General features: G+C 39.2%; 1 protein-coding gene across 7 annotated transcripts in view; it reads right to left on the bottom strand.

Annotated features, from left to right (window-relative positions):
- Nucleotides 1–599: 599 nt before the first annotated feature.
- LOC105472399 (sperm associated antigen 9) overlaps nucleotides 600–10199 on the bottom strand; it is a 165851-nt gene continuing 156251 nt past the window's right edge. For all 7 annotated transcript variants that reach the window (XM_011725618.3, XM_011725622.3, XM_011725612.3 and 4 more), the window contains 2 exons: nucleotides 9189–9338; nucleotides 600–4806 (listed from right to left, as the gene is read on the bottom strand). In XM_011725618.3, coding sequence (XP_011723920.1) covers nucleotides 4691–4806; nucleotides 9189–9338 — 266 coding nt within the window. In that variant the 3' untranslated portion in view covers nucleotides 600–4690. The remainder of the gene's footprint in view (nucleotides 4807–9188; nucleotides 9339–10199) is intronic.

The raw sequence follows: 10199 nt of genomic DNA, 5'->3' as shown, positions 1-10199 counted from the left end.
AGTTATTATATTCTAGGGCATCCAACCTCACTGAACAGATGACTATGCCTTCATCTAGTGAACGGTCCTATTAACATGCCAACTGGGGCAACTTCTACTATCACGTTAGAACCCCACGTTTCTCGAAGGCACAAACAAAACACTGGATGAGACTAAATCTCACCGCACTGAATCTGGATTCACATTGTGCTGCCGCATGATCAGTTTTATAATCATTCTTCCTTCCCGAGTCTTGCCCAAGCAAGTGGATCACAAATAAGCACACTGCGTTGTTAAAATTACATTACAACCTGCCACTTATTCTTGAATAATCTGGCAAATAGTATGCCTTAGTATCATGTGTGGGCTGTTACTCAGGGATCCCACATTTCTCCAAAGCCCTCTTGTCTATTCTTGAATCTCATCTGAACACGTGAGCCAAGCCGACCAGCATGAGTGTTCCCCACTGCTCACCTTCAGCTGGTGCCAAATGGCAACAGTCCTGGACCTCAGGAATGACATGTGTGATGGGGAAGATTATTGGACTTGCAAATAAAAACCAAGTTCAGATCCCCAGGAACGGTAAAAACAAAACAAAACAAAACACACTAGACCTCATACATGTTCATATACATATTTATATATATTTCATGTACAAAGTTACATTCTGAACCCCAGGGATTCCATAATAGAAATAAATACTGAAATAACTACATTGCTAAATGAGCTTTTTGCTCATAGAAATGAAGCTCAGCCTCTGAGAGACAGCAAGTGGGACATTCTAGAACCCATTTTTCAGATTATAGAGGCAAGTAAAATTCTGATAGAATGTCTTGGACAAAAAAATGAATTTGGAACATAAAATGGTTAAGATATATTCAAATATTGAGAAATGTATGACAAATTAATAAAACCTAATCTTTTAAGAGAAAAGACAGACATTTAGTGTTACAGAATAGCATAACCCTGTTAGAAAAGCATTTATGATTTCCACATTTAATTTTCTCTTCTACTCTTCCCATGTTACAAAGTGGGACCAAATGAGTCCCTTTCTGAACATGATCAATTAAGAAGAGCCCCAAATCTGGTTGAGTCCTTTGGTAACGGTCGTAATACTCACAAGGAAATAAATATTCAGTTCCATGGCATTTGCAAGACACATGTTCTTTAGGACAGTTAATCTTATGAGACATCTGTTTTATTTTGTTACTAAGGCAGCCTATGTTAAAGGGTCTAGTCTCAAATGTAGGAAGACCTTTAAAATAAATGAACAATACAGTAACTGAAAGAATTGATTTTAGCCTTTTCTATGCAAACACAATCTGAAAAGTTATGTGCTGCATGTTGTGCTCAAAATGTTTTACACTCTCCACAAGCTGCAATTAAGAGATTCATTCCTATTTTTAAAATTTAGATCCACATGAGTTAGAGAAAAATACTCTCAAAAGTGAGTTCCTAGAGAACATTATCCCTTTGCCTCACAGAGATTTTAACCCACATTTAAAAGTAAGTATTAGGTTGAGGCATATGATATTGTCGCTTTTGCAGATCAGCAATGGTTGAACACTGGCAGTTTCATATGGTTCAACCTTGCACATGAACCAAGTGTAACAAAATGAGAAACCTTCAAGTATCCCTTATTTCTTCCAATAGGGGTACACTCTTTTTTTGTACGGTGAGACCAACCCAAAGTACGGAAGCCTCTTCTTTCCCTTGATGTGGTAGCTACAGGCAGTTAGTTACATTCCTTTGCTGCTTGTGAGAAGCTTACATTTTGGCATTTTCTTCCAAAAGTTACCACGTTGACCAAAGTAAACATTACAAGAATATGAACTTGTTATTGGGGGAAAGGGGAAGTGAAGCAATCTGTAGAAAATATTTAACCAAAATTACAAACATAAGGACAAGCCTTTAAAGCAAATTATACAGGCATTATTGTCCTCTCTCTGGTCCCTGCAGTTAATTAACAGGGCCACAGATAATCTGACATCTTTAGATAAAATAACTACACAGTTATATTACTTAAGTTAAAGCCAGTAAGTTCAAAAAAAGCAATTACAACCATTTTACATGTTTGTATTTTTCATCTTTAACTCCTGATTTCCTAAATTACATTCAGTCATACAAACATGGCTGAACAACAGCAAATGGGATCTGACTCTGGGATGTTTACTTCTTGGGATTAAAATCCCCAAACACTTTGGTGTCTCTTTCTTGTGAATCTATACAACATTTCCAATAAATGTTTAATAATGATTTTTAAAAAGATATTGCCAAAAATGGCTCAGATTTAAGATGAAATAAAAACATAGCAAACAAGCTATGGAAAAGTAGCCTACGTTCTGGTGCCCTGAAAAAAAGTGACTAAGTAGCTCAAGCAAAAGATTATTCTTTTAATACAGCTTTTACCAAACAGTTTTAATACATGAGTGGCTACAATTTTATTGTATACACAATGTGCTTATAGTCACATGTGGCCCAATGGATCCAAATGCCTCCTCTGGCTCATGAAATCCCATATATTTCATCATCTAATCATGTATATGCATAAAAACCACTGGTATACTTTTTACAGACATCTTTGTATAACAGTTCAGAAAAAAAAAATCAGTGGTACTTAAGAATAATTAGACAATTTGACATCTACGTTTGCTTTTTCTTTTCAGTAGTCCTTCTGATGATTAGGGGGCCTTTATCCCATAGGTTTATACTGTTAAAACAGTACATAAAATTACATTTAGCTTTGTTTCGGCTGGGCGCGGGGGCTCACACCTGTAATCCAAGCACTTTGGGAGGCCAAGGCGAGTGGATCATCTGAAGTCAGGAGTTTGAGACCAGCCTGGCCAATGTGGTGAAACCCTGTCTCTACTAAAAATACAAAAATTCGCTGGACATGGTGGCACACACCTGTAATCCCAGCTACTTGGGAGACTGAGGCAGGAGAACTACTTGAACCCGGGAGGTGGAGGTTGCAGTGAGCTAAGATCACGCCACTGCACTCCAGCCTGGGCAACACAGCCAGACTCCATCTCAAAAAAAAAAAAAATTATATTTAGCTTTGCTTAGAGTAATAGATAAAAAAGGGTAAATCACACATTTTCAAGAAGCTTGAGAGAGAAAAAATTGCAGCATTGTGGTTTTAAAAAACTTATTAAGCAAGAAAATCAGTGAAATCCAGACTTTAATCTATTTTTTGCTTGTTTGTCTGTTTTGAGACAGGGTCTTGCTCCATCACCCAGGCTGGAGTGCAATGGTGCTATCAAGGCTCACTGCAACCTCCACCTCCTGGACCCAGGTGATCCTCCCACCTTAGCCTCCCAAGTAGCTGGGACTACAGGCATGTACCACTACACCCAGCTAATTTATTTTGTTTTGTTTTGTTTTGTTTTTTTGGTAGAGACAGGGTTTTGCCATGTTGCCCAGGCTGGTCTTGAACTCCTGGGCTCAAGCAATCCACTCGCCTCAGCCTCCTAAAGTGTTGGGATTACAGGCATGAGCCACCATGCCCAACCTATTTTTTTTAATGGGCATTGTGAATGAAAATAAGTAATGTCAACTTTTACTTTATGTGGTATCTTAGCTTTGTCTTCTTCCCCTTCATAGTTTTGAAGGTAACCCTTTAAGCTCAAAAGGGCACAAAAGCTAAAATGTTATTCATGTACAAAATACCAAGTATATAGCTGTTCTGCAGTTTGATACAGAACAAAAGAAAATAACTTTTCTAATTAAATCTCTCATTCTGTACTTAGGCCAGACTCCATCCCACTAAAGTTTTACTTGTATTAACAGGCTAAGAGCAGTCTAGGAACATTTGGCAAACAGGTACATTTTTCACATGGAAAAAACTCAATCAACATCACCATTCTCTGGTACAAGAAATACAAAGCACATTTCCTTTAAAAAATCCTCCCATGATGAAGTATCTTCTAAGCTTCCCAGAGTATGTTTTAAGCTTTATAAGTAACACACCTTTCAGACATGTCAGTATGAAAATGAGACTGGTCTCAAAAAAAACCCATCAGAATATTCAGAGTAGTAGGCCTCATAAACTTTAGAGCTCTAATAAGTCAGAAACAGGAAACGTTTATTTAAATAGTGTAGTCTTAATTTCTTTAATATAAAACCCCCCCAAATCTGATGAAAACAAAGTTTTATATACCATATAAACAAGATTTGTCAGATTTGAAAGTGAAAGTTAAAGTAATTTACAGTTAGCTTTTAACCCTCTTGGAACATTTAGATAAATCCTGATAATCCATCTTCTATTAGTGTGTGTCAATTTTACAATATACTGGGGAAAACTCGGCTATTGTATTTAATGGCACAGTTTCATTTATCAAGTGTTTCCCATTAATTCCATTATTAGTGACAGCTAACAAGTGACCCTATCAAATGAAGTGAATGATATTAGACTGTGGCAGAGTAAACCACATCTAGATTGCTTTCTATAATTCACCAGTTTGCAAGAAGTAAACATTCTTTGATTTGTTCATAATACACTGAAGTTCCCTATAACACTGGTGCAGTAAACAGCTAGCTCCTCTGTATTGTTATGGTAGAACGGATTTTGTAATATAAAGTTAACAGGAAAAAATGCTCACACATTATGTGGCGAAACTTATCTCACAAAAGAGCATTAAATAAAAGGATAGAGGGAAAATAAACCATGCAGAAGAGACGGCTTCCCCATCTCCACCTGTTTCCTGTGGGCTCACTCACTGCCATACATCACTTGCCACACTATCAAGTGACTCCTTTCTGCTTTGGTGACAGAAGGTTCAAGTGGAAGATCCTCTCCAAGAAGTTCTGATTCTCCACCTTCATCACCTGGTGAATGATAAGAAGACTCAAGTTAGGCTGAGCACAGAAAATACAGAACGATGTGAGTCAGATGTAATGCTCGTGGTTAGTCCATGAACAAGATGCCCAAAACTTGTCTGGCTTTCACAGGAGAGTGAACAGTAAAAGAAATACTATGAGTCAGAATCCTCACCCTTATTCACCCAAGCCACTGCTTGACTTCAGAAAAGGTTAATTCATTTTTCAGACTGTATTTATAAAATCGAGTTCACTATACTATGTTGAAAAGCCATCCCAATATGTCTGCATACTGATGGTACCAGATATGGGAAGCTAAGAAGGCAATTCTGTGTTCGTCCAAAATGAAGAGTCTACTCTCATTTATTTCAAACTAAGAACTGAGAATAAATAGTGTTATAAAATGCGTGAGCACAGGTACAGAGCAAACTAACTAAACCCAAATAACTCGCACTTATTATCAATGACAGGTGTAACATTCTCCAATTGAAGATAATTGATACAAGCATATGGAAATTAAAATAATCAGCCTGCAGCACTGCAGATGGCAGATTCATCAGCTACTGGGTTTTTCTTCCAATGATTTTCAAGTTTAGGATAGGTTATGAATTAACAGTGCATAATGGAAAAGAAGAAACAGAGGTTGGAGTAGCAGCCAAGATACGGGTTCTTCCGCATGGCAGTTGAATGAATGTGATCCATGGTGTCCTGATCAGACACTGGCTTCCAAGGCCCAGTGTGGGGTACACCACACTCCTCTCCACAAGACCCAGTGCAGGGCATATGATACTTCTCGATACAAGCTTGCATCAATTGTATCTGTTGTCACAGAGCAGGGTTATTTTGGCACAACCCAGTGAAAAGTTGTCTAGTGGAATGGATTCTTCAGCAGAATCCTAAAAACATGTACACCACATGATCTAAAGATATATCCCACTGATCTAACAGAATTTTGTAATGTGCCCCATGTGAATTTTCAGCTGGATAAAAGAAAATATTGATACCGTTGACTAGAAACAGCAGAAGAGAAAAAACACTAAATATCTGCATTTTTCTCTGCGGGCCAAACTTTCCCTTACCCAGTTCTGTAATGGCCTTTTCACAGCAATATCAAACTAGAGAGAGGAGAACACTCAGGACAAAATCTCATCTCTGAATTGAAACATAACCAGGTGGTTAGAAGGTAAAAAAATTAAGTTTGGCTCTTAAATTTTAAAAAATTTCAATGATAACAAATTAACTGGCTGAGACAAAAGGCTGTTGGCATTTCTTTTCTGAGTTGTTTTGAAGATTTTACTTGTAAGAAAATTATCCTGTCTGCTAGGGTCTCTACAGCTTAAGTTTTAAATTTAAATCATGAAAAATATGGGACTGTTAGAATCAATTTCTCACTGTTAAAATATTACAGGAAATGGAAAAGGAAATGGACCCCCCAAAAAGATCAAATTCAATTTTTTTTAAAACAGTATATTCACTATTAAAATTAGCCTATGCTAAAGACAAGTTCTGTTTTTCGGGCTGGAAATAACTAGAGATATTGCCAAACCTGGTTAAGCAATTTTTGTTCTATTTTCAGGATCCACAAATGGAAGGAATTTTTAGTGGAAATGGAAAAACCACATAGAGGTTTTTATTAACTAACTCCTCAGTATGGTTCCAACTGCCATACTGCACTCCAAGACAAAGTTACAAAAATCACCCCAGCCAAGTGAGTCCCTAACAATTCCTCTCATAAAAGGGAATTCAACAATAGTCAATTACTCAAAACACTTTGAAATGACTCCATTCTTGATGACATCCCTGGAATCAATTTCTAAAGTTAACACTAACAGACTTCCCCCCTTAAAAGTGTCAACAAACTTTTTGCATCAGATATTAGTGACACTAATCACATTTGTCACACTGTCATTTAAATGACCCTAATTTTTTGTATTCCTTTACAGAATTCATATCTAAAGTATTTGTTACTGATCTACAACATTATTATCTTCTCTCAAACCACCTAGTGCCTTATGTCTGGGAACTTTTTGAAGCACTGAGATTCTAGGTGAGTCCAAGGGATCAGTTTACGTATAGCAAATAAGCTGGGTGTGGTGGCTCACGCATGTAATCCCAGCACTTTGGGAGGCTGAGGCAGGTGGACTGTTTGAGGCCAGGAGTTTGAGACCAGCTTGGCCAACATGGTGAAACTCTATCTCTACTAAAAATACAAAAATTAACCAGGCATGGTGGCACATGCCTGAAATCCCAGCTACTTGGGAGGCTGAGGTACGAGAATTGCTTGAACCCGGAAGGTGGAGGTTGCAGTGAGCCAAGATCTTGCCACTGCACTCCAGCCTGGGTGACAGAGTGTGAGACTCTGTCTCAAAAAAGAAAAATTATAGCAAATAAATAAACATATTGGTACAGTGTCTTACAATTTACAAAGCACTACTCTTTCATGAGCATCAATTCTCCATGTTTTCTTTGTATATCTTTGGCCATTCCTTCTCAGATCCCTCCATAAGCTCTAATAATCTTTAAACGGAGTATGAATTCAGGGTTCTATCCTGGAACCTTTCCTTTTTCTTTCTTATCTTTTTTTGAGATGGAGTCTCACTCTGTCACCCAGGCTGGAGTGCAGTGACACCACATCTCGGCTTACTGCAACCTCCACCTCCCAGGTTCAAGCGATTCTCCTGTCTTAGCCTCCTGAATAGCTGGGATTACAGGTACACGGCATCACGCTCGGCTAATTTTTGTATTTTTATTAGAGACTGGGTTTCGCCACTGGAAACTTTTCTTTAACTCCCTGGGTGAACTCACCAACCCTCATGGCTTTTAGTACCACTCCACATGGACAGCTCCCAAATCCCTCCCTCCTAAGATAGAGGACCTGTATATTCAGAAGCCCAGTGGAAATTTCCCACCTAAATCACCACTACGCTCTTCAAGATCAACATGACTAGCACTGGACTCCTCTTTCCGTCCCTCCAGACCTGCTTCTCCTGTTGACAGTCCTGAGCTCTATGGCCCATTCCCTGTTTCCCCACATTCCCATCATGCTTCTTATCGGTTCCCACTGTTACTACCTTTCTTGGATATTCACTTGTTCCCAACTCATTTCCCAACGTCTAGTCTTAAACCTCCTTCACACAACTCTAATCACATTGCTCCTATAGTTCTCTTTTGCTTGAAAGATAAAGTACAATCTTCTTAATCTGGTATGTAAAGGCCTCCCATACTCCGGTCCCTCCCTCCCTTTTGACAAGAAATTCATACTTTCTTCTACTCCACGCTCTTGTCATTTTAAAATAGTTTTTCTTCCATTAAGATGGTTTCATATCTCTAAACCTTTGGCCAAGCTACTCTCCTACCTCGGAGTGCCAATCCCTGGTCCTCCCCACCCCATTCCCCAACCTGACCCTCTGGGCTAAGACTGTGCAGCGCTGAGTCACTTCAAGCATCATTTCTTGACTTCCTTCTCTCCCTCCCCTTGGAAAGAACTGACTACTCACCACCAGAGCATCAGTAACATTTTCATTTATTAACATGTCTCTATCTCTGCACTGTTCTATAATCTATTAGATGAAGGCTTTGTCTGATTTGTTTCTGCATCTCCAGTTTAAGACTGACAGGTACACAGTAGGTGCTCAATTGAGCACTATGTGTTTAATATAATATATAATAATATAATAACATATTTGTTGTTAAGAAAATGAACAAATTAAGTTGTTTTGACACAAACAACACTTTAAGAAATATTATTATTTCTCCATTTTGCCAGTTAGAAAACCGAGGCTCTAGGAGGTTGAATGACTTGTCCAAGGCCTTCTGACCCTAAATCTTACGCTTTTCACATAAAACTTAACATTGACCACATCCTGCTATTTCTAATGCTCCTTTCAAACAATACATTTTGGTATGAAAAGAAATACCAAGGGCCGGGTGCGGTGGCTCAGGCTTGTAATCCCAGCTGGGAGGCCAAGGAGGGTGGATTACTTGAAGTCAGGAGTTTGAGACTGGCCTGGCCAACATGGTGAAACCTCATCTCTACTAAAAATACAAAAACTATCCGGGTGTGGTGGTGCACGTCTGTAATTCCGGCTACCTGGGAAGCTGAAGCAGGAGAATCACTTGAACCTCGAGGCAGAGATTGCAGTGAGCTGAGATCACGCCACTGCACTCCAGCCTGGGTGAAAGCGTGAGACTTCATCGCAAAAAAAAAAAAAAAAAAAAAAAAGAAGAAATACCAAAAAGAAAAAAACAAAAAACATGAAATTCTTTCCTATGTAAAGAGCTAGAAGAGAACCTTTTATGAATTATTATCAGAGTGGTTTCTTATTTACTTTGGGAGTAAACCCAAGTCATAGCACACAGCGCACACTGAGCTCCCAGAACCAATGACGTACCCATTCGGAAGTCGATGTAGCCCTCTCCTCCACTGATGACAAGCATAGACTTCAAGGGCATCTGACTACCAGGCTCCTGTGCAGATGGCCCTGCTTTGTCACCTGTCAGATCCGTGCCACTACTGCTACTTTGTGGGCTGATGACTTGACCTGTTTTATACAGAAACAAAAGTGAATATTACTTATTACAGAAGGGAGGCTGGTTTTTTTTTCTTTTTAATATTTTTAGAGTTAAACAAAAAGGTAAATATATTCTAATAACCAAATACTGGGGAAGCTAGAAGGCTATCCATGATCAGAAAACATTTATATGAAGATTTTAAGAACCCAATTTGAGGCTGGGCATGGTGGCTCATGCCTTTGAGAGGCCAAAGTGGGAGAATCACTTCAGGCCAGGAGATTGGGACCAGCCTGGCAAATATAGTAAGGCCTCATCTCTACAAAAAGAGTTAGCCAGGTATGGTGGTGTGCGCCTGTAGTCCTGGCTTCTTGGGAGGTTAAGGCAGAAAGATCACTTGAGCCCAGGAGTTCAATGTTGCAGTGAGCTTTGATGCGCCACTGTACTCCAGCCTGGGCGACAGAGCAAGACCTTGTCTCTAAAAAACAAACAAACAAACAAACAAAAAACCAATTTGAAAATCTAAGTAAAGCAATTTTGTAACAAAGCAGGAATAGGCCCCAAAACCAGTATGAGATATATGCATGGCAAGGTGGGTCTTAGCTGCCTGCTTCAAACTACTTTTTTTTTTTTTTTTGAGACGGAGTCTCGCTTTGTTGCTCAGGCTGGAGTGCGGTGGCATGATCTTGGCTCACTGCAACCTCTGCCTCCCGGGTTCAAGTGATTCTCCTGCCTCAAATCCTGAGTGGCTGGGACTACAAGCGCATGCCACCACACCCGGCTAATTTTTTGTATTTTCAGTAAAGACAGAGTTTCACTGTGTTAGCCAGGATGGTCTAGACCTCCGGACCTCATGATCTGCCTGCCTCGGCCTCCCAAAGTGCTGGAATTAC

The sequence above is a fragment of the Macaca nemestrina genome, chromosome 17 (assembly GCF_043159975.1).
Source record: "Macaca nemestrina isolate mMacNem1 chromosome 17, mMacNem.hap1, whole genome shotgun sequence".
In the NCBI taxonomy this organism is placed as follows: Eukaryota; Metazoa; Chordata; class Mammalia; order Primates; family Cercopithecidae; genus Macaca; species Macaca nemestrina.
The sequence above is the reverse complement of the archived record's forward strand: the minus strand, read 5'-3'. Positions and strand labels throughout refer to the sequence as shown.